Genomic DNA, 23,376 nt, shown 5'->3' with positions numbered 1-23,376 from the left:
TTTATTACAGACATCAAGATATTTTCAGTGCAAACTAAGCAGTGACCATAACCTCAATGCACGGAACGGAAATCAGCTCCGTTAACTGAAGCGAATCATAATTACCCAATTAGATATTCTCTTCAGTCAGTAAAAATTAATTTTGTCTCCTTGCTAAGCTCCGTGTACCCTGACATAACTCTTATGACACAGAGAAGGGGAGAGGAAGGACAAATTGACAGCACTACTGTTAAGTATAAAGGAATCCTTCCACATAAAAGCTTCTAGGACCCTACCTTAAAAATGTTACTGGGCTGCATGGGCAGATTTCACTTTACTGTATTTGCTTAGGGGAAGAATGGCCATGTTCCAAGGCTCAAGTAAGGACTACTTAATTTACCAACGAATCATGTCTGCTGGTACATTTGCAAATGCATACTGAAAAGGAACCTAACACATGAGAATAAAGGCCAATCTTGCACGAACCACTTCAGTATTTTCCCTTAGTTTCCCTGGTTCATAGATGGTCTGCTTATCACTAGCCAATATCCCGCTTCTCCATCCCTCTGGACAGTAACACAGAAGTTATCCACAATAGTAACTGGGACATTGTACATTTGCATAGCAGAAATGAAGAAGAAGTGGATTGACCCACTATTGTTAAAAATTAAGCAAGATAGTAGAAAACCTACTACTCTTTCTTCTCTACTATATATACACCATTAACTAGCTAGTGAGAAGCGTAAGAAACCTTACAATGGGGAAAGGTTCGACACTGAGGACTCCCCTCAGACTGCCTCCCTATTCTCTAACCCCCTGTTCACATTTTTATCTCCTAAACCATTTAATAGCCAACATAAGCAACACGTACCTTGTAATGTATCCAAAATACCTTTCTTCTGATGATTAAGCTTTATTACCTCTGTATTAACAGTACCTCCATAATCACTACAGTATCTGAGCCTGACCTTACAACTCTCTCCAGATGGTTAGTCTGTTATTCAGCTAACTAAAGACAGGTGCCTTCCTACTAGGAGTCATCCCAGAAGTTCCAGGTTCTCTACCTTGAATATAAAGCTAATCTAAATCACTGGCTCAGAGAACGATGGCTACAGTGCAGATGACTGAAGTTAACTGTAATAACACCGCAGCATCAAAACAGCTCAGCCTCATAAATGTCTCAGAGCGTTCAATGATAAATCACCTTTATTATCCACTCCAACAACACTCTCCTAAAAGCAACAGAGTCACGTTATGTGCTCTTTGGGACAATCAGCCAAGCAAGAACCGTATGTAATCTTTTGCCTGGAAGATGACAGCATATGTAGCTTGGTTTCAGTTACAAGAACGAATAAAAGCCCTTCATTTGCAGGTCTGTCAGTAGCCAAATGACTGCACATTCCAGTTGCTAATAAAGACATCAAGAAAATGCTTTCTTGGATAGAAGCTCATTTGTTATTTCAGAAAATAGATTTTTTTTTTTAATTTATGTTTCAAATGAGTTAGGAAACAGTACTACTATATGATGATTATTTAGCATAACTAGATATCTTACCCCATAAGATTAGATACATTATGTATGTCCCACAGCTTTCCCAAGCACTACTTACCGGGAGTCTCTGCAGACCCCGCATAGGGAGGTGAAGAAAAGCTTCTTCTGAAAACATGCTCAGAGTTCTCTGTACCAGAAATCTTCAGTGTATCTGGAGTTTAGAAACAATAAGTTACACAAACACAAGGGACTCTGCTAATAAAGTTTCACTGAGAGCAAGGACCTTTCACTACCCACTTTCAAACCCTTACATATAGCCTTAAATGCACTCTAAAATACCAATATTAAGCAATGTTTACACTTGCCTTCTGCTTTTAATTTTTTTCCCCCTCTCCAGATTCAGAGGAAAAATTCAGCTCACACTATTTTCCTAGGCTGAGCTTCCACACAGACACTTCAGCACGAAAGCCTACTCACACCCAGAGACGACTCTGCTATTATCTAGAGTGCAGAATTTTTGCAGCTTCTCCTATGAGATCAACATTAGGTGCCACATTTTATTTCTCCCTCCCACTCCCAGTATCTTTAACAACACAGCGGTAATCTATTAAAACTGAGGACTGTCCAAGGACTTCAAACCTGAACTGATCAGTTGACAATCCCTAACTGCTTTGATAAAATAAGAAGTCCTTTGATGCACAGCACAACAGACGACCAACACGAAGGATAGTTTCTATCCATTTCCAGAAACAATACCCATTTCCACTGCTTCCCCAGCTTTTTCAAACTTTTCTCCACGCTCTTCCTCCGGTGCATTAGATACTTGTCTTTTTATTGCTTTGCTTGAACTTCCTCCAGACGTTACACTTGCCACAGAGATCAATGGGATTGCTTGGCTTTGCTGCAAAAAGCAAGGTGAAAATGTAAACATAAAACAAACACCCAGCCATTCGCTTCAACATCTTGTGAGAAAACACCATTTTACTATGGTTCTACAGGTATACTAAGTATATACTTTGCCCTTTCCTATTTCAGATATCTATTTCATAGTAGCCTTAAAGCTACATTCACAGTTCCATTAGTCATACAATAAAGAAAAAAATGTCTCCCTCTTACTTAAATCACTATCCCATGTATGACCTTACAGCAAAAGCAATATTCCCATTAACCAGACAGAGCTTCTGAAGGCAAATTAGGAAGAACATAGCTCTAAAACAGATGAGCAGAGGAATTTATTAAATTCTCAGTCATTGCAATCTTAACACTGTTAATGAGGCAAAAAGTACAAGGAATACAGCCTTGACCATTCTGGGTAAAGTGAACATTCTGGGCCGAGTCCATATGATGAAGGTGCAAAGAAGAAAAAAACTATACCAAATCAGTTTGGTATTCCATTGTCAAAAGCTCAAGCATTATTTGAAGGAGTTCGTGTTTGTTTGTTTTCTTTCACAGATATATGATCAACCCTGTTCCAATCTCCTAAAAATAACCACTCACTAGAGCTGCTGCTTGACAATAAGCTGTCACAAGATAAGCTGAAAATAATGCAAGTTACATAGTTTCTGTACTAGACATGTGGTGATAGTATAGCATCAGTTTCAAAGGCAACTTCATTCTCAAGATATAGTCCAAGAAGCATCTTTGGAACTATTACAGGTTATAGTGTCTCAGCACCATTAACACAGGTCAGAACTTACTGAAATATAATGAAGCCTGTGCAGAACCAGAAATGACACACTTCAAACTCTTTAGATTTTATACTCCTCACCCCTTCAATTCCCCAGGCATCAGCACAGGGGAAATTTTATGGGCTGGTTACAAGTACCTTACCTCTCCAGTACTGTCATGATTAAACTAAAGTGCAATATTTACTTTGTAACGTTCTGAAAGAAGCAAAACCTCTCAGGGCCAGATCAGTGCCAGGCTGCATAACAGCAAATAAAATGTATCCCAAACTTACACAGTTGAAGAGCTCAGTAGTCAGACCAAGGTAGTTGTGCAAAGCAAGGAACGTCACTCTCTGCAGCCTTACCATGATGATCTAGAAATCAAGGGGCAATAGGAATGGATTCAGCATTCTTTCACATTCATTCTTGCATTTAAAGATAGCCGTGAACCAGAGTACTTGAAGGCACTTTTTAAAGAACACAGACTGCACCCTTTAACAATGCAAGCTGAAATTCCTTTATAGTGGTTGACAAATTGAATAGAAATAGGAAATAGAAATAGGAAAAAAAGATTGTACATCCAAACACCGATTTTTTTTCCTGTAAACATTAATAACAAACATGCCTTGAAAGATAAGCATTCGCTTCTGTATTTCTCTCATAAAAAAAAAAAAAAAAACAGCATTCCCCATAAAGTCTGTGCTACTGCTCTACAAACAGTCTAAACTGTCATAAGACGTCACTGCTGCCTCACCATCCTCTGCTCTGACAGCTTATTCCTATTCTTATGCCATCGTCTCATTTGTATCAGCTCTTATGGAGCAAGTTAAATTGCTATAACATCTGTTCTCCTCAACCACCAGTATTAGGGGGTTCATGTATATATTCATAAATCATAATGCATTCATAAATCATCTGGATATGAGAACAGTTTACAGAAAAAGTCATCATTGAAAGTAAATCAAAAGAACAGATCAGAATGGCTGATCAGGCCATGTGCATGCATTTGACTACTGTATCCGCAGGCCAGTGAGCCATTCAACAAACACCAAACTGAAACCATGAGTACAGAGCATCTTGTCCCTCACTAGCTTCCACTTGCAGGATCTGCAGTACTCACTTGAAGACCAAGTTCCTGCAAAGCAAAGGAAGCTGAACTTCAACAGTAATACAAAGCACAGATCTTTCCTCAGCTGTTGAAAATCGCTTCTGACGTAGAAATTCACATCAGACTGAGTGTTGTTAATTTTGCAAAACATCACCCTTCAACAAACAGCTTATGAGGGTATGTCAGTTCCTTTTAGGAATATACAGCTGTCTTTTCCATGTTCCAAGTCATTCTGAAACCCTGCTGCAGCATTACTGTGATGCTCTGAAATCCATCAGGGGCATTACCATGATGCAGAGACCAAGCCAGCACATTTTACTCCACCTGGAGCTTACAGTGCTGGTCAGGCTGATGTGAGGAGCTATCACATGCAGAAAGCGATTCTATGTATGCATACATGAATTATTTCTTCCTATACATGATTAATGCTGATACCAGTACGTCTAGGTCTCTAAGAGTAGGAGGACTAACAAAACTAACTCAAGTCTTGAGAAGCAGCTACACTGAACAGTTCCGTATCTGCAAAAGGATGAGTTTGCTGGACCTTAAAATGCCTTCTTTATAACTTTGAAATCAGAGTGGATTTTCTGTTTTGATTTTGTCTGTGTTTTGTCTGTTTGTGTGGTCGCTGTTGGTTTTTAATTCTACTTAACAATGAAGCTTACCTGTACCACTCTAACAAGAGTTTCAGGATATTTCTGGAAGACGTCTTGAAAGGCACTCGCTGGAAGTCGCAATATAGTGGATGGAACGGCTGCCCGGGCTGAGACTGTTTTATACGGAGCAGGGTGACCCTAATAGAAAGAGTCAGACACAAGTTTATTCCACTGATAACCTGCTACAGGTCTTCCCAATTGCTTCCCAAATTTCTACTTTGATATTGTATACACTTGAAAGACATCATCTGACCACAAAGAGCCTTGAACTTATGCTCCATGACCTACAGCTGGTGTAATGAGGGCGGCATGGTCAGGTGAATTCACACAGGCCATTTCAGTAGCATTAAACAGAGACAGAGGCAGAGGAAATAAGAGCTACAAGAAGGTGTATCAGGTTAAGGGGAACTGACTAGTCTGTCAACTCTGTTATAGTTTTATTACAGGCAAAGCCAGGCTTTAAAAGAATTTTAACTCCCAGCTATTCAAAACATCACAGAAAAGAGGTTTTGCTGATTTTATTATCTGCAGCAAATAACTTGGTCATCAGTACAATAACAATCCCAGACTTGCATAATCAGAAAAAAAAATTAAAGTGTAGTTCTTATGCACAGAACGCAGGCAGAACTCAAACAAAAAAACAGGCAGACTCCTTGTTTTCTAAAACAAAAACAACAACAAACACACATATATATATCTATGATTCAAATATGATATTCAAAATGACAAAGCCAAACAGCTTCGCTTTATTTCACACAAATCAGGTCTATACCATTCTGGCTTGCTAGATGAAGAATTAACAAGCCAAAAAAAGATATAACTAAGTGGTAGAATACAGATTTTTATACCATAAGACAAACCTATGTTTCAGGACTTGCCCTTGAATCAGAACAGACGTACACAAAAATCTACTGCCAAACTTGCATAAAAAACTCCATACAACACCCCTTGCACCCCCTCAGTAAAGGGGGAAAAGAATATCTGTCACCCATGAATTCATTTACCAATACTAGAAACATTTATTTATCCAATATTTTTAAGATAAATAGAGTCCTTTTGTGGGATGGAGCATAAACTAAGGAAGAAATACAATTTCTACTTCACAGTCACCTTACAGCTTCTGAAGCTTTCATTCCTCCTAAGTAGCGGGAGGCAAAGTTTTAAGACACTAGACACGCAGATACAAATGCTGATTACAACTGAAGATTTGCAAGTCTTCAAGGGTATTAAACAGCTAAACACAATCATTGCAAAACAATTTCTGCCTTAAACATACGGGAACGCCAAATAAGATGCATTTTGTATGACTGTAACCACTCTGGAAAATAAAGCTACAGCTCTGTCTGCCTTGCTGGTCTGGAAGTCACGATGAAGCAGATTCTAAAATAAAATTTAATTAATTGGAACCAATTTCTTAATTACACTAACTGCAGCTGACCTTTTTAGAAAATCTGGGGATGATATTAATAGACTTGATTTTCAAGTTCCAAAGGGATTTGAAGTTTTAAACATCTTTGAGCTTTCTCAAAGTTTTCCTGAGTTTCTTTTAATTAAGTAAAGAAATCAACAAATCACAATTCTGTGCTTTCACTGTACCCAAAATAAATGTAACAGCCCTCTTTTACAGGTCAGTTTAAAGCTCAACTTTAAACAAAGTCATCCTTTGGTATCCTCCTTATAGTCAAAAGAAATACATACATATACATGTTCTGTTTTTAAATACAGATCACTATGCTTTCCATCAACTGTATTTTCTACCAAACTCTACATGACATACACAAAGAAAAACTAAAGATGCCTATTAAGTCTTTAGTTGCTGGACAAAGGATAAGCATTAAGTTTAACAGTGTTCCATAACAGTTATTCAAAAGGGCAAAATAAGCACTCTTATATCACATTTATACAGTCTGCACTCTACCTAGAAAAGGCTTCCCCCTGAACAGTGCTTGTTTGAGGACAGAGCAGGGCTGACAGTCTCTGAGAAAACCAGTTTAAGGATAATAACAGATAATGATGCAGCAGCCTTTTTCACCAAAGAACAGCCCACCCCCCCAGTTTTTCAGCATATAATTTTTCCTTTTCGAAATCCCTGCATGAGAGCAGCCTGCCTTTGAAAGAGTCAACCACCATGTCTAATAGGGTTGGAACCTGCTAAAAGCTGTCAGAGAAGTGGAAAGAGGAAATGTTCCCATAATTGTCAGTTCTTTCAAATGTAATGTAATCAGCTGCACAGAGAATATCACATTTAAATTATACAATTTTGCAATCACACACTGAGGCCACAAGGAACACAAGTTATAATCAGTAGTAAACTAGGGTTTTTTTGAGAGAACTTTTTGTTCTCAAAGCAGATAACTATTTACGTCTGTCTTGTTCTAAGACCTGTAGAGTAATTAAATATTGTAGGTGACAAATGTCACAGCTAAAGTAGTAGTTGAATCCAGATGACAGCCAAGGGCCAAAATAAATCTCCTAGTAGAGACACAGGTGCCTTACATTCTCCAACTTGGAGCAAAAGATCCTTTTTGTACCCAAAAATATGGCACATTCTCCCTATTCCCATTGCTTAGATTTCAGAAGAGTCAGTTTAGTCCAGAGGAAGATGTTACCCAACGTTCTTGCAACAATCAATAACTTCTTATGACCCACAGAATCACAGAATCATCTAGGTTGGAAGAGACCTCCAAGATCACCTAGTCCAACCTCTGGCCTAACACTACCAAGTCCTCCACTAAACCATATCCCTGAGCTCTTCATCTAAACATCTTTTAAAGACCTCCAGGGATGGTGACTCCACCACTTCCCTGGGCAGCCCATCCCAATGCTGAACAACCCTTTCCATAAAGAAGTTTTTCCTAATATCCAACCTAAACCTCTCCTGGTGCAACTTTTGCCCATCTTACCTCAGGCCCCTTAAATGAACTTGAGCCCTGCAGGTTCACCCTCTTATCCAGGTGACTTTTTTCCCCAGCTTCTTCTACTCCTAAGCCTTTTATTTTTTGCCCCTCAGTCACTGGCAATTGATCAAGACTATTTCCTTTTTGTTCCAGCTGTGCCACCTGCTCACAGTTTTCCAAATGCCATCTTCACATGGAAGACAAAAGAATAGCAAGACCCATAGTGCCAGCAGCCATCCTCAAACACAGCCTTTGTTCGTCCCATTTAGCTCAGAAAAAAATCATCATTCAAGAAATAGAATATGGGGTAAAAAGGACAGGTGTAGGGTGAGCACTCAGCAACAACTTCTGAAAACACTTGCATGGACATCAACAATGTCCAGTTCAGAGACTTCTTTAATATTTAAGGCCGTATCAATTCAGAGGCAGATGATTAAACTATAACACTGAACTGTTCCAAAATCTCATGAAAGGGCTGGCATCTACCTGGATTCAAATTCTCCAGTTTCACCTCTGAGTTTTGAGAAAGCAACATTTATCTGTTCTCAGAACAACTGAAATGTAGCACAAGTCTTTTAATTCAGAGATGGTATTTCTATTTAGTAGGTCTAAGAAAACTTTAAAAATTAGACAATTAAATAGGAAAATTACCTCTTACATGCCCTGCCTTTGGGTCCTACAACAAATGGCAGCACTTCTAACAGCAACCTCAACTTTTTTGCGCGTCTCTCAACCAAGTATGAGACAAGCCTGATGTCCTATGTTACAAAACCAGACAAAGAAATCACCAATCCAGCTCCAACACTTCAAAGTCTCTGAAAGCAGTTTTTCTTCAATTCAGGTCCACATGTTTGGTGGTACAGTAAAATTTTGTTAAGGGTATGGTATCCGCAGGAGGTTCTAAGACTCATCCAATGCCTCCAAATGCCACAGAGAAACCTCCTCTATTTTGATCAATACTACTTTCCTGCTCCTTGCCCATTTTCATGCCACTCCTATATCCAAGTGAATAGGAAGCATAATGGGAGGAAAAACAAAACTAAAACAATCAGTTCACAAAGCAAGAAAACAAGAAAGAAAAGAGGGAGTAGTACAAAATAAATTAGAACAAGTTACTTAAGAAAGAAAGTTTGCAAGGTTCTTGGTTTTATACTTTTCTGCACACTAACAGAGCCTTTTAATCAGACTTTCAATAATTCTTCTATCCTGCTTCACTACTGGTGTAACTAATAAGAATGAAGAAAAAAATGATAGAATGAAAATAAAAAGAAATAAATGACAACTACCCTGATAAAAAAAAAAGTGCAACAGAAAATCAACACTGAAGAGAACATTAAATCCCTGTTGTATAAGAAAACAGGAAAAGAATATGATTAGTATCCAGATTCTCCATGGCTCTTTAGGATACTGTCATTAAGAAAATTTACTGTCAGAAACATCATTGGCAAAGACCTCTGAATCTGCTATTTCTATGGATTTGACAGCACGAAGCAGACTTGTACAGTCCAAATTATTTACTTGCCATTGCTTTCTACAGAAGAAAGTGTGTCCTAGCTTAAAATTTGTTATTCCTTTCAATAGGTTTAATGGAAATTTTTATTTATACACACACACAAATATGTACTATCTGCTTTCATCTAGAAGCGGCAAAGAACACTTCACGGAATCATTACAACTAATATGCACGATAAGGGTACTACTTAATGAAAGGAAACAAACAAATATAAGAGAATCGATGTAAAATACGAACAACTTATTGATTAGATTTTCATCTTAATCTCAGCTATCAACACCCTCCAAGTAAGCACTCAAGTGCTTTCATGTTATTGAAGATGATTAATCCACCACCTTCAGTTTAGACATTCCTAAATAAGATACGATGTGACAATTTCAGAAAACCCATCACTGTAATTCCACCTGAAACAAAATCCACACTGCTAATTTGTGCAACCAGCTAGCACTTAGCTCATCCTATCACTTGCCACAGAGCACAACCTTCAGATGGCCAGTAGCAACATCAACATATTAGGAAAAAATTAAATCCATCAACTGGTTTCACAGTATAATTACAATAATAACGACTGTCAGATTATTTTCATTGGACTAAATAAAAATAAATTTGTTAAGTAATAAGTCAAACCATATAAAATCCAGGAATTCTGGGCCCTAACCTGGTCCTTCTCCTGACGTCCTTGTGACCTTGAGCAAATCAAAAACTATACCTCAGGTTTTTCCAGACATAAATGAAAGATTCAAACACTGATGTTTACCAGAAAAGTTGCTGAGAAATAGCCAGTGTTACACTGTTAAGCATTCATTTTTCACAACCTGTTTACAGCTATAAACGAGAAAAAGGACTGGTTAAAGAAACTGTAGCCATTCCAATTCTTTCTGAGTAACATTGAAAGTTTACATCTCCCCCCACAGCAGGCTCAGTGACATAAGACAGCGCTGCAGGAAACCTGCACGTTCAGGAACTTACCGTGATAACATCTAGAATGCTGAGAAGGCTGTGGACGCTGTCTCCTGCCAGCACCTCCTTAACAACCACTTCTGTTCCATCCTGCAAGTGTAGAATAGAAAATTACTATGGGCTATACAGATGTGTATATATGGCATATGCAGAGTGTTTTAGAAAGCTTAACTCACTGTCATTCTCCCAGATAGACCAAACAGCCTTAACAGAAATGGTCCCCCATTAGAACTTGGAGGCTAGTATTCTCTCTAATCTAATGGAAGTGTGCTAATTCACATCACCCAGATTGTAAACCACCATTCTAACAGACAGCAGGAAAACCACAAGACATTCAAAGACACTCCAGTGCAGTTCAGGAAGTGATAAATTAAAGGAAACTAGAAACCTCTTTTGTCTAGGGGTAGATGTCACCTACTTGTCTTTTCGATGTAACAAAGAAAAACAAAAAAGCTCTCTTCACTCTGAAACAGAATTAGCTCCCGTTATCAAAGGATTACACATCAATGAGCAGTACAACAGGAAAAAAGTGAAAAGCTGTAGTGGGTTTATGTGGCATGGTTTCGGTAGCGGGGGGGAAAGGAAGGCGGTCATAAGGGTGGCTTCTGCAAGAAGAATCCAGACGCATCCAAAAGCTGCCCCATGTTCAGTAAGGGACCTGCCGCTGGCCAGGGTCAGGCCAATAAGTGATGTTGTTTACATCTCTGTGAAAGCAGGTTTAAGAAAGGGGAAAAAAAAAAAAACAAAACAAAAAAAAAAAAAAAACAAAAAACACTGCACAACAGCAGCTGGGAGAGAGGAGTGAGAAGCAGCCCTGCAGCCCCCAGGTGAGTGCAGCAGGTGGGCAGGAGGTGCTCCAGGCACGCAGCAGCAGTTCCCCTGCGGCCTGTGGAGAGGCCCCTGGTGGAGCAGGCTGTCCCCCTGCAGCCCATGGGTCCCACATGGAGCAGATCTCCACGCTGCTGCCCCCCCATGGGTGGAGGAGCCCCCGGTGGAGCAGGTGGATGTGGCCTGGAGGAGGCTGCGGCCCATGGAGAGCCCCCGCAGGAGCAGGGGTCTGGGGGGAGCTGCCACCCATGGGGGACCAGTGCTGGAGCAGTTTGCTCCTGGGGGATGGACTCTGTGGGACAGAGCTGTGTGGGAGCAGTTCTTGAAGAGCTGCTGCCTGTGGGAAGCCCACACAGGATCAGGTCAGGAAGGATGGCATCCTGTGGGAGGGACCCCACGTGGAGCAGGGGCAGAGAGGGACCAACAAGGAGCGGCAGAGACGAAGCGCTATAGACGGACAGCAATTCCTTGTTCCACTGCACTGCTTGGGGGGAGGAGGTGGAAGAGGGCAGACGGGGGAAGGCATTTTTGGTTTATTTCCTTTGTTTCTCACTTCCCTACCTTGTTCGTAACAGGTAATAAATCTCCCTACTCTGTTTTGCCCATCATGATAATTGTTGAGGGATCTCCCCATCCTTATCTCAATCCTTGAGCCCTTTGCATCATATTTTCTCCCCTTCCTCAAAGAGGAGGGGGAGTGAGAGAGCAGCTGTGGTTGAGCTCGACTGCCCACCCAAGTAAAACCACCACAAAAGTATATATAGAAATCAGAAAATTTTAGATCATTAGAAACCCTAGCAAATGCATTTTCAGCCACCAAAACTGAATTAAACTTGAAAAGTTCAGTCAAGAATAATCATTAAAAAAAAAAGGTAATCCAAATTGGCAGAATGGATTGCAATGGATTGCACTGAATGTTTTAAGACTCACCCATAATACAAGCTATCATTTCTTTTCCTTGTCCACCCAAAAGCAAATCTGGATCTGCCACCTTCCAGGCAAGCCCCTTAACTAGCAGGTTAAAGTATTTCGGAGTGTAGCATCACTTGGTCTCTTCTACCGACACTATCCTATTCTGTACCCCTAACTTACATAACCATCATCCAAAATGAGGATGTTTCCAACAGTGTGCAAAGCCAGTCTTACACCCCAATCTCCCACAGTAACAATGTGACCAGAGTATGTGAGGTTATTTCAGAACACCCTGTAAGTCCTGCATTTAGCTTCCTCTTCTAACACATGGTGGACCACAGCTCAAAACCTTCACCTTGAAATATCATGGCCCTGAAGGGTTGGAAGCAGTCTTTACTAATATCAGTATGATTCAAACTTAAGTTTAATCAATTCTTAATAATTCATGCCAACACACATGCTATGCCAAGACATTTATCTCAAGAACCATGACTTAGTTTATGCTTACGTTTTCTTGAATGCAAACTTCCAGCTTTCCATCTTGCACAACATAGATGCTGTTATCAAGCTGCCCAGGACGGAAGATGTATTCACCTTCGTGCAACTGCACAAAAAACATGTGCTTGCATAGTTCCAGGAAAAGAGGCTTCTCAAAGTGACCAAGGACCCTGCAGCAAAGAAAATTAAATATTAGGTTTTTTCTCCCTTCTATGCAAAGTGAAACCTAAAGCTGTCACCACCCTTAGAAAATCCTTCCTAAATCACCAAGGCCCTCCCAAAAGACCTTAGAGGAAGTTGTAGCACAGCAGTACAATGGTCTGGCATTTCCTACTGCAGAAGTCACCAAGACAGAAATGCAGGAGTGCTGTAAAATGCTGAGAAGTGTAAATACTGGAGTTCCTTTTTGAACATCACACCAAACAATGCCAACAGGTGCAAAAAGGAAGGTCTTCTTCAAGCAAATGGTAGCATGGCTTTTCAAGGGGAATAAATATAAAAACCCACAGCAGATTCACACATTGTACGGCAAAAGCTACACTTTGTAACTTCCCCTTGTAGTACAGCTACCCCGATGTAACCAGAACACGAGAAATACTGAAGGGAAAAAAATATCCCATCATTGTATCCCTGTAAATTTGTACTACCTCCTGCAGGCAGCGTGCAACTGGACTCCTGTGACACTGAAACGAGTTAGTCACCACTAGGCAGACAGAAATCTCCATCTTAAACCTCAGCATTCTGTGCACAGCACCAGAAGGGCCTTCCACATAGTTCCATTAGCTCACCCTTAAGACTATCAATCTAATTCTTCTGCAACATCAGTCACAGGACGTCAAAATTCCACAAGAAAAAGCTTAGATGACTTAAATAGTACTTTTACTACAGTACCAAAGTAATTTTATTACAGTACCAAAACATCTATTACATATGACCTTCAGGACTAAATTAGATTGTAATAGGAAAAAAATTAACATATACAAACAAAACCAAAGTTTCAGATCTGAAACTTTTTGCTTTGTCAGCAATATCAACAAAACTGAATTGGCACAATGACCTTCCTATCACCCCTTCGGAGGGCTGGGGGGATTAAGTTGGCTTTGATTTTATTTGTAACCTTTTTAGCTAGACAAGTAAAAAATTCTGCAGTTTAGCAAGTTGTCAATATGGCAGACAATTAGTATTTACTAATTATGACAACGTTTGCACAAAAAATGGTCAGATACAGTCTAAAGGGAATTTAAAAAATGCACTAACAGAAATCCGTTCACATCAGAAAAATCTTACTATCTCCGAATTTAGGCACTAAACTGTCTCCCCAACCCACTCTATTTTCTTTTAATGCACTCCAATATTTTCTTAGTTTCTAGAAATTTGGAAACTATTTGACTTTTTCATCATGCTCAGGTGAAGTTTCTTTCAACTGCTTCAATACTCTGACCACACAGAGATAAATTTTAAGGCTTTAAATGAGGCAGCAAGAATATTTATATCACTTGAATATCCGTCAAAAGCTAAATAAAGTTATCTTTCCATTTAACATTACCTAACGTTTTTAAGCATGTATAGGACTTCCGATGGCAAATGCGAGTTCTTTACATCAAATTCTGTCAGATCTGCCTCTAGCAGAGAGGGAGGTGGTTCCTTGGGCTGCAGAGTTGGACACTCTTTCTTGATACGCAGAATCCTACAAATCAAAACACCAGAAGGTCAGGATGGCATCTCATCTGTCTTAGCAGCCAGTTGTACACGGGCTGAGCACAATACCAAAATACCATAGGCTGAGCACAATACCAAAAGCACACTATACCAAGTTACACATTATCAAATAGATAAAACAGCAGTGTTCCTCTCTCCGACTGCTCCCTTCCTGCCTTCTTCAGCAAAACTACAGACAATGCTGCAGGCACACCCACTCCATTTCAACAAACTTCCCAGCAGAATGCAAGGCCAATGCCCAGCTGGGAGACCAAAGGATTGTGAAAAACAACAGCAATAGAAAAACACTGTGCTAGGGATTGGTTCCACACCCCATACACACAAACAAAACAAAACACCACCGCACACAACACAACACCACACGCACAACAGCACCCATTGCATGAATTCTCCCCTTCCCTAAAGCCCAAGTACCTTTTTGCCAAATTTAAAACTTTTGCCCGTTTCCGCATCCTTTGGCGAGGCACAGTATTCCCAACCAGAGAGTTCGGAAGGGTTGTAACCTAGGAGGAAGTAACAAAACCAGAAACATTTACAAACAAACAAAACCTTAGCCCCAACCCTGCAAAAGATCCAAGTTATCTACCAGGTCATTAGAACACGAGTAGAGCGAGGCAATAACATAAGACTTTGAGGACTGGAACAACACCTACTCCAGGATCACTTTCTTTCTAGACATAAAGCAGAGTATATTTTGATCTTGAAAAGCAACCACTACAGTGGTAGTGGATGGTAGTGAAGAAAAACAAACCCTTAGCTATACAATTCTCACTTAGGAACACCCAATGTCAGGCAGAGAAGTAACATTTAACGTTCCAGTATTCCTTTGGAGGTCTGATGTTAACACACCAAGGCCTGATTCATTTTTCAACTGGTGACAAACAGCAGCACAGACATGCAGCCAGTCTTTTGCTTCCTTTACACAGTAACTAAGTGCCACCTTCTGGAGAATTGCAACAACTGCAAGACCAAGAAAATAAACTCACTAATAACCGAAGTATTAATGCTTTTCTCACACACAAAAAAAATAATAATAAAAAAACTTTAATTAGTTTGGAGACTTTTTTTCTTTTTCTTTCCTTTTTTTTTTTTTTTTTTTTTTAAAAGAGTACAAGTTTGGCATTTTACCAAAAATGCATAAAGCATTCCACTACAAACAGCAGTTTGCAATATTCTTTATATCTCATTCATAAAATGATTTCACCATGTGAAATTCTAGGCAGCTTTATGTAAATGCGTCAGACAACGTGAAAATTATGACGTTCTGAATTTAAGAAGCACAGTCCAAGAACAATGCTCAGTTTTAAAAACAGCACAGTGTCTATCATTAAGCCCAAATGCCCAAATATCTGAGCAAAGCACATGAGGCAGAGGGCTGCGGCAGCCCACAAGAGGAAGCGTTCCTCCATAAGCAGTGTCTGACAAAGCAAGGTTATTTATCCCTACCTTATTTCTCTACACATTGTTAAGCAGTGTCTGTGTGAGCACACAGCTGGACTCGAGCAGGCCGTCCCACAGACAGCGAGGACGCCTGCAGCCCCACTCTGCCGGTGGTCCTGAAGGGGCCGCTCCAGCCCCCTCCTGCCTCACAGGTCCCAGGGGCCGGGGACCCCACCAGACCCAGGATCTGACTCCGCAGGACAGCGGGCAGGGAGCACACATCGCAGTCAGGACTAAGCTGCCTTTTTCTTCCACCAGCCATTTGTATCTGACTACAAGCAAGCAATAACCATTTGCTACTCTGAAAAGAGTTCAGAGTCCCCATCTGAGTAAGATGCAGCTTTCCAAAGCTGGGCTCTCTCAATAACACTGTACGTACTAAAACTCCAAGAAGTTGCTCCACAGACTGTGGCACAGATGGTATTGAGTAAGGATACACCTCAACACCCAGGCCCTATTGCATTTGGTTTTCTCACAAGCTTGCACATCTCTGCGCTGACACAGCCATTCATTCCTCCTCTGAAAAGATTCGTTCTTTTGGTCACGGTGGTACTGTCAACTGGGGGAAAAAAGAATCTCACGTTCAGCACGCACTAAACAGCTTCAAGGGAAGCAAGGCAGGAACATTAACCTCCTCAGTTAACTGAAAACCAGACCATCAGTGGTGAAAACCTAGGATTCCTACACTAAGGCTAACCTAGTTAGTCACAGGAAATGTCTGTTCAAACCTTCTTGTTACAAGTGAAAAAGACAAAGTGAAACTGTAAAGACAAAAAAAAAAAAAAAAAAAGAAAAAAAGAGAGAACTAAGTATCAGAAAGGCAGCCACAGACTTTAAGGATTTAACCAACTTGTCAGCCAGAGTCAAACTAGATCTCATGCAGGAACTGACTTCTGACCGACAGAAAATTCAAGGAGACTTTTTAGAATAATAGGGCACAAACAACATCAGGACAGGAAACCTAGGGCACACATAACATTCCTTGCTGCAATCTAAGGCAAAGTTCAATCACTGGATAAAGCCCTCTGAAACAGTCTATAATTATAGTCTGAAAGTCTTATTTCCAATTCAAGAAAACAAGGGCTCATATATTGAAGTGGTTAGTGCTGTTCATAGGTAAACTGCAGAAAAATAAATCTGAGTACGTGCTCCCCAAATAGACTGGCCATCTCCTAACATGGGAAAGACTTTGAACATAAGGACCGCACTAGAAGTCATTATCTGAAAAGGACAATCCTGAATATAGACACTGAAAATCTTGAATATAATTCTAAATATAGGAAAAGATAGGTAGATTACGATGGATAATCAACCATCAGTTCTATAGAGGAGTATTCTTTGATTCACCATTATCCTTGATGTCTGAAAATATTCCTGAAGGAGGTAAGGTTTAATCAGAAAGAGAAGCTTTTGCTGTTCCATTCGCAATTCTGGCAAAATTCCAGGAGTTCTGACACATCCTCAAAATTTCAAGGAAGTTTAATGGGTCCTGAGCCAGACTAAGCAAGCAAAATGTTTCAAAATTTACCAGACCTCCCAAACGGGATCTTTTTAATCTTTACACCCCTACAACCATGCCAAACATTCTTACCTTTCTCATGATCTTCCGCCCATAGAACATCACTTTGTCTCGTTTGCGAAATCTGTATTGAGGCACATGTGGTTGAAGTTGTTCTAAAACAGACAAGTTTCCCATCAGAAACCATCTGCAGCTTTATGTTACAGGCAGAAAGAAGACTAAGCACGAGTTGTCAGCTTTGTTACTTCCTTAATAGCCACAGTTCATGTCTGCTAAGAAACAAACTATTGTGGTCAGCACTTCAAATTCAAACCCGCACAAGGCACCTCACGATTCAGCTCCGGTTAGCCAAGCCAGACTAGGGATGAGCTAGCTTAAGGCTCCACCTAATCACTGGGGGAGGTAAAAAGGCTCTCTAAACAGGCAGAGAGATCAGGGGACTTTACTATCACAAAAGGAGACCTCCAGTTCACTGATGTCTCGTTATTTTAACAGTGAAATCACAGCAGGCTTGAAATTATTTGTAAGCCAAGTGACATTAAGGCTATCATACACTAGAGAAACAAAAGTCTCCAGTGTCCTGCACAAGACAGTTATGAATTTGACATTCAGAGCTGGGTAAGTGTATCAATGCAAGTTCTTTATCCTGTTAAAGCTTTTTTTCTGCAGAAGCCACTACCTTCACAGCAAGCAGTTATTACAAATTGACCCAGAATTTACCACATAATGCTACAAAAATACTGAAGGTTACTGAGAAAAAAATACTGAGAAAACTGTTTTTAAACATTGTTGTTGAGTACTTACTAGACTGTTTCACTCTTCTGTAGATGACAATCACAACAGTCCCTATCAGGAGCAAAGCAAACGCAGCTCCAATTGCAATTCCAGTCAGCTGTGGGAAGAATTTGCAGGGAAAACAAATTAATGACTTTTGTAGTTGAAAGTTATTTTATGTTTAGCTCCGTATGTGGCCTGAATATCAAGCACATTCATAAATATTTCAGTTTTAACTAAAACATCACACATACAAGAAGTTTAAATTTAAATTATATCAGTGCTTCATAAGCTTATATGCGAAATATTCAGCATTCTTCCCCTAAAGATCTATGAACTGATGAGCTAAATATACATGGGATGAAATAAGAGGAATTAATTCCTGCCTCATGCACAGCAACAATAATGAAACAAAAACTCCTCCTCTCAGTCTACTCAGACTTCAGCTTTGGCAAAGCAGAGTTCTTGGAGCTTACAAGCAAGTGCACACTATTTATGCGCACACAATCTTTCACCCAGTTGATTAAAGCTGTACATTACCATAGTAGTCTGTATTCTGTCTTCTACAAATTGAAGAATTCGTGTTCCACCTGCTGGTAACACAGCCTAGCACCAAAAGGAAAGTGAAATTAGTTTCCCACAACAGGCAAAAAGTCTCCATAAAAACATCTCAGTGTCTGCTCTGCCATGCACAACACAACTTGATAGTATTTTCCAATGTCTTTCTTTCAACTATCATCCACTCTGAAACACAACACATTCAGTGGAGAGGGGCCAGTACTAGAGTTCTATATTAGTGTCAGTTCCTATACCATGGTAAAACAGGGACAAACAGTGAGATGACAGCTTTTTTTTTTTTATGACGATGTTACTCAGAGCAATAAGGACAAGAGTGGAATGTAAAGGATTTTAAGAGACTAAGAAAATAAGCAATAAAATGGCAGATGAAATTCAGCGTAAACCAGGAAGATTTGCACGTGGGATTTGCTCTAGCTCAGGTATACAGCCCTGGAACCTATCCTGACTGTTGCTATTCTGGGAAAAAAATGTGAAAGTTATAAAAGCTGTAAGTTTGACAGCTCAAAACTTCACTGAGTGGAGGTAAAAAGCAAACCAAATATTAGGAACAAGTAGGAAACTAAAAAGTGTATAAGAACACACCAGCCAGTAAGTCTTAAGCCCGACTCAAACCTTACAAGTTCTTGAATCTTATTTTTTGGTCCCAATTTTTGCCCTCAGTTCCAGAGTTGGATGATGTCTTAATTTAGCTTTGCAACCAAAAGAAAACTGGAAGCGCACGCTGAGAGTCACCAAACCACGAGAGTCTCTCTCATCAAAGTTCATTCCAGGTTTGCAGTGCCTGACCAGCCAATGCTTGCAGATGAAAGTTTATCTTCTGAGGCTGCTTTAACACAGCGTACCAACAACGTTCCCAACATCCTCAACTATCGCTGTTATCAGTGTCAGGCTGTTATTAGTGGGATGGCAGTGAAAAGTCACAATAAAAAAAAAAAAAAAAAAAAAACACTTTGAAAAGCTGTTAGCCACCAATACAGTCTGGCAAAGCCCAGTGAGTTCGCACTATTAGTCAGTTGTGGTCACTCAGTTTGTTTCTCCTTGACAGCGTCAGGGTTACACAGAGTTCTGCTACTGTCCGGGCCTGTACGAGCTCAAATAACACGGAAAACAGGAGTTGCCAACTGACTGTCACACTGCTGCTACGTGAGAAGAAACAAGTTCAGGACAAACCAAAATGCACACGCAGAGCCCTCACATCACAGTACAAAAAGTCAGTACTGGAAAGAAAAAATTCAGACCTCCAGGAGAAACTGAGAGGCTCGTGTATGGTTTATTACAACCACCAGCGTGAACAACGTTCCCCCCGCAGCATGGGGAGACTTGCAAGCACTGGCGATCCTTTGGCAACAGCAGGGAAAGCCAACAAGCAGGATCTGACCTCCCAGGTACCACAGCCATGTAAGCAGCTGTTCATAGGAAAACAGCCCCTGGGACAGCTGTGAAATTGTTAAATCACCAGCCCTGCACAGCCCCAACATCCCACGGCTGCAGGACGGAGCCTCCACTACCAGCACCTGCGTTCAAGGACTTGACGTTGTCCTCAGAAGCCTTCAGACAACACTCGGACACAAAACTTGTTTGGAACATCCCTGAGAGGACCAGCACTTCACTGGAAAATGAAGCGGCGATAGGCTAAGGGTATGTAGTGTCGTGAAAATAACTTGCCTGCTTTTTTCCCAAGGTTTAGTTCTTATTTTCTTCATGAAAATTTCACAGTAGATAAAAACACGGAGCTACGTCAGTAAGGCTCACACCCATCCAGAGTACGGGGCACAGGAGCAGCTCCAGCGGGAGCTCCAGAACTTTGCATCGCAATCAAAGGTAAACAGCGAGCCGTGCCCCGCAGGGAGGGGTGCGAAGCCTCCCCGGGTGCAGAAAGCAGGACCTTAAACCAGAATTCCCCCAAACAGGCTTCCCTGTGCACACCTGGCTGCATGCCTATGGCTTGACTGGATGCTGGATTTTCACCAGAAAACGCCTTTTGCCTGCATACAAGCGTGCTGTGTGTGGCTTTTAGATCCAACAGCGGCCAGTTCCCATCGCAGCCCCTGTGTGGCATCAGGGGAAGAGCAACGAGTCCCTGAGGGACTGACGGCCAAGCAGAGGGCACGGAGGGGCCGCAGCCGGGAGCGCGGCGCAGAGCGCGGAGGGCTTGTGGCGAAAATAAACCGAAAAATGGTCAAATACAGCACGGCGAGAGCCGCACGGATCCTGAGGCGTCAGACGGTGAAACCCAGAGGGGGAAAAGCCCTGAAACGCCAGCGCCGCCCGCAGCACGGCCGTGACGGGGAAACGCCACAGAGAGCGGCAGAGACCCCGACACCCCCCGGTACCCCCCGTCCCCGCCGTACCTCCAGGCCGGTGCCGTTGCCCTCCTCCTCCTCCTCCATGCCTGGCGGTGCCGGGGCCCTGAGGGAAGAAGCCCAGAGCTCAGCAGGGAGAACGACCGCCCCCCCCCCCCCCGCGCTCATTTTGGGGCCAAAAACCCCGAACCCGCGGGCGGGGGCCGCGCGGCGCCCACCTCCCCCAACGGCTCCCCGGGAAGGCTCCGCTGCCCCGCCGCGCTCACGCACCTCACACTGCGGGGAGCGAGCGGGGAGCCGCGCTGCGGGCAGGCGGCAGCCGGGGGGGGGGGCTCGGTACCGGCACCGGCACCGCCGGGAGCCCCCGGGCGGCCCCGCGCTGCCAGCGGAGCCGAACGGAGCCGAACGGGGCCGAGCGGAGCCGAAGCCAGGCCCGGCCCCGCCCCCGCCGCTGAGGGGAGCGCCCAGCCGGCCTCCTCGCTGCTGATTGGCCCCGCGCCGAGAGAGAGCTAAGATAGGCGCTGCGGATTGGCCAGCCCGTTCCGGCCAGTGGGAGCGGGCGGTGCTGCGGGGTGCCGGTGCGGGTTGTGTGAGGTGAGGCGGCGGTGGCGGAGCCGGGGGCAGAGCCCGGAGCCCGCAGCTCTCGGCCCGGCGCCGCCTCCTCCTCCCGTCCCGCCGCTTCCTGAGGGGCCCGGCATGGGGCTCCTGGCCCAGCTGGCCCGCGGGCTGGTGCGGGGCGCCGACCGCATGTCCCCGTTCACCAGCAAGCGCGGCCCCCGCAGCCACAACAAGGGCCGCGGGGCCAAGAGGCCGGGCGTGCTGACCGCCAACAAGAAGTTCCTCCTGGTCAAGGAGATGGTGCCGCAGTTCGTCGTCCCCGACCTGGCGGGCTTCAAGCTCAAGCCCTACGTCTCGTACCGCGCCCCCGAGGGCTCCGAGCCGCCGCTGACGGCCAAGCTGCTCTTCAGCGAGGTGGTGGCGCCGCGCATCGAGAAGGACGTGAAGGAAGGCGCCTTCGACCCCAACGACCTGCAGAAGTACGGCTTCGAGCCCACGCAGGAGGGCAAGCTCTTCCAGCTCTTCCCCAAGAACTACGTGCGCTAGGGAGCCAGCGGGGGGATGCCCGCGGCCGCTGCCGTGAGCGGTGGTGGGAGAGACTGGACCTGCGCCCACAAATCCGGGACTGTTTCTGTCAGTGGGTATTAAAAGCTGATCCTTCCGCTTTGTCTTTCTGCAATGTGTGATTTAAATCGCGGTGGGGGAAACTGGCAGCTTGTACCTCATCAGTGAGCAGGGAGGGTGTCAGCTGGCTTGCACCGTGTGTATAATTGCATGTGTGGGTGTCCTGCTCTCAGACAAGAGCTGATTGACCACACGCTGGTAATCACAGGAGGAAGTTGCTCTCCAGGCCACAGAAGCAAATGTGCCTGACCTCCGGGAAGGAGGGAGGGCTCCTCTGCCTCCAGCAGAGTCTGGAGCTGTGGAACGAGCCTCTTCGAGCTGAAGCATCCCTGGTCGGTACTGCCACAGCTCTGCTGCAAATCGCGAGCACAGCCAAAAGCAGAATGCTCAAATGAATTTCTCACTAGCTAAAGGGAAGTGTTCCCCTAAAACAGGGATAAGACCTCCAACAAAGCCTTACTCTAAGCTCTCTGAGCAGGAGCTGTAGCCTGTATTGAATGTCACAATTATTCCAAGCTTTCCCAAGCCTCAAAACTCCTTTGAAGTAAATCAAGATATAGTTAATTAGCAGTGCAGATGCTTGACCTTTGAAGATAGATGCTTAAATTTGAAATACACCTCAAAAACTGTTTTTGAGATAGGTTCCTGAAAGAGCAATGCCTTACATAAAATGAAACATATACAAGCAGCACTTAAGAGTTACATGCGGCTGCTTATGAAGTAAAAATACCGAAATTCTAAGTAAATTGCTGGAAATAACATTTTTCCCTGACCCTCAAGTATTGGAGTTTTTGAGAAAATGGTTCTGTGAAACAGTTCTGTGTGGAGACTGTAGCACTGCCCAGAGGTACTTTTTTTTTTATGAGGCTTTCTAAACACGAAGTACTGCAAAGCTTGAGTATCAGGTAATTTAATTAGAATGCAGTTTTTCACATTTGGAGAGAAGGCGCACGTTACCTGTGTTCTCTGTGAGCATCCAGTCTGTAATGAAGACTGACAGATAAGTCCTTAAAGTGTTTTTTAAAAACAAAACCACGAAGGCTGGATAGAGCTGTGATGGGGAGGGATGCTGTGTTTGCTTCCACTTCACAGGACTGCATTCAGGGCTGAAACCCCAAATACTTGTCTACAAGGTCTCTTGAAGAACAAGCACACTGCCAACCACCCTTAAAGCAACCGAGCTGTTATGTGACGGGGATGGAGGTCCTCAGGTGGAGTAACTGGCTAAAGATGGGAAACAGGAAGAGTAAAAGCTGATTTTCATGGTGGAAGAATGCCAGCAGTAGTGTTCTACAGGTGTTTGTCCTAGAGTAAGTCATAACTAAAGACAGTGAATCACTCTTCTTAGTA

The 23,376-nt window shown here is 42.7% G+C and overlaps 2 protein-coding genes and 1 long non-coding RNA gene across 3 annotated transcripts in view; 2 read left to right on the top strand and 1 right to left on the bottom strand.

The window, feature by feature from the left end:
• The window catches only part of PNPLA7 (patatin like domain 7, lysophospholipase), a 125,936-nt gene extending 104,643 nt beyond the window's left edge, over window positions 1–21,293 (bottom strand). The window contains exons 1-13 of the mRNA XM_038188048.2: window positions 21,115–21,293; window positions 20,893–20,950; window positions 18,503–18,568; window positions 17,993–18,080; window positions 17,261–17,343; window positions 14,644–14,732; window positions 14,057–14,197; window positions 12,521–12,680; window positions 10,282–10,362; window positions 4,912–5,040; window positions 3,432–3,512; window positions 2,228–2,372; window positions 1,590–1,682 (exon numbers count right to left, since the gene is read on the bottom strand). Of these exons, the coding sequence (XP_038043976.1) occupies window positions 1,590–1,682; window positions 2,228–2,372; window positions 3,432–3,512; window positions 4,912–5,040; window positions 10,282–10,362; window positions 12,521–12,680; window positions 14,057–14,197; window positions 14,644–14,732; window positions 17,261–17,343; window positions 17,993–18,080; window positions 18,503–18,568; window positions 20,893–20,931 (1,195 nt within the window). The 5' untranslated portion in view covers window positions 20,932–20,950; window positions 21,115–21,293. The remainder of the gene's footprint in view (window positions 1–1,589; window positions 1,683–2,227; window positions 2,373–3,431; window positions 3,513–4,911; window positions 5,041–10,281; window positions 10,363–12,520; window positions 12,681–14,056; window positions 14,198–14,643; window positions 14,733–17,260; window positions 17,344–17,992; window positions 18,081–18,502; window positions 18,569–20,892; window positions 20,951–21,114) is intronic.
• LOC113845479 (uncharacterized) lies at window positions 19,474–20,738 on the top strand. Its single transcript, XR_003501073.3, has 3 exons — window positions 19,474–20,179; window positions 20,258–20,362; window positions 20,452–20,738. It is a non-coding gene; the product is annotated as an uncharacterized lncRNA (long non-coding RNA).
• A 99-nt stretch (window positions 21,294–21,392) lies between the features above and the next one.
• MRPL41 (mitochondrial ribosomal protein L41) lies at window positions 21,393–22,068 on the top strand. Its single transcript, XM_027471108.3, has one exon. The coding sequence runs from the start codon at window positions 21,541–21,543 to the stop codon at window positions 21,946–21,948; it is 408 nt and encodes a 135-aa protein (XP_027326909.3). The 5' UTR covers window positions 21,393–21,540; the 3' UTR covers window positions 21,949–22,068.
• The last annotated feature ends 1,308 nt before the right edge of the window (window positions 22,069–23,376 follow it).

Source organism: Anas platyrhynchos, chromosome 18 (genome assembly GCF_047663525.1).
Source record: "Anas platyrhynchos isolate ZD024472 breed Pekin duck chromosome 18, IASCAAS_PekinDuck_T2T, whole genome shotgun sequence".
Lineage (NCBI taxonomy): Eukaryota > Metazoa > Chordata > Aves > Anseriformes > Anatidae > Anas > Anas platyrhynchos.
The sequence above is the reverse complement of the archived record's forward strand: the minus strand, read 5'-3'. Positions and strand labels throughout refer to the sequence as shown.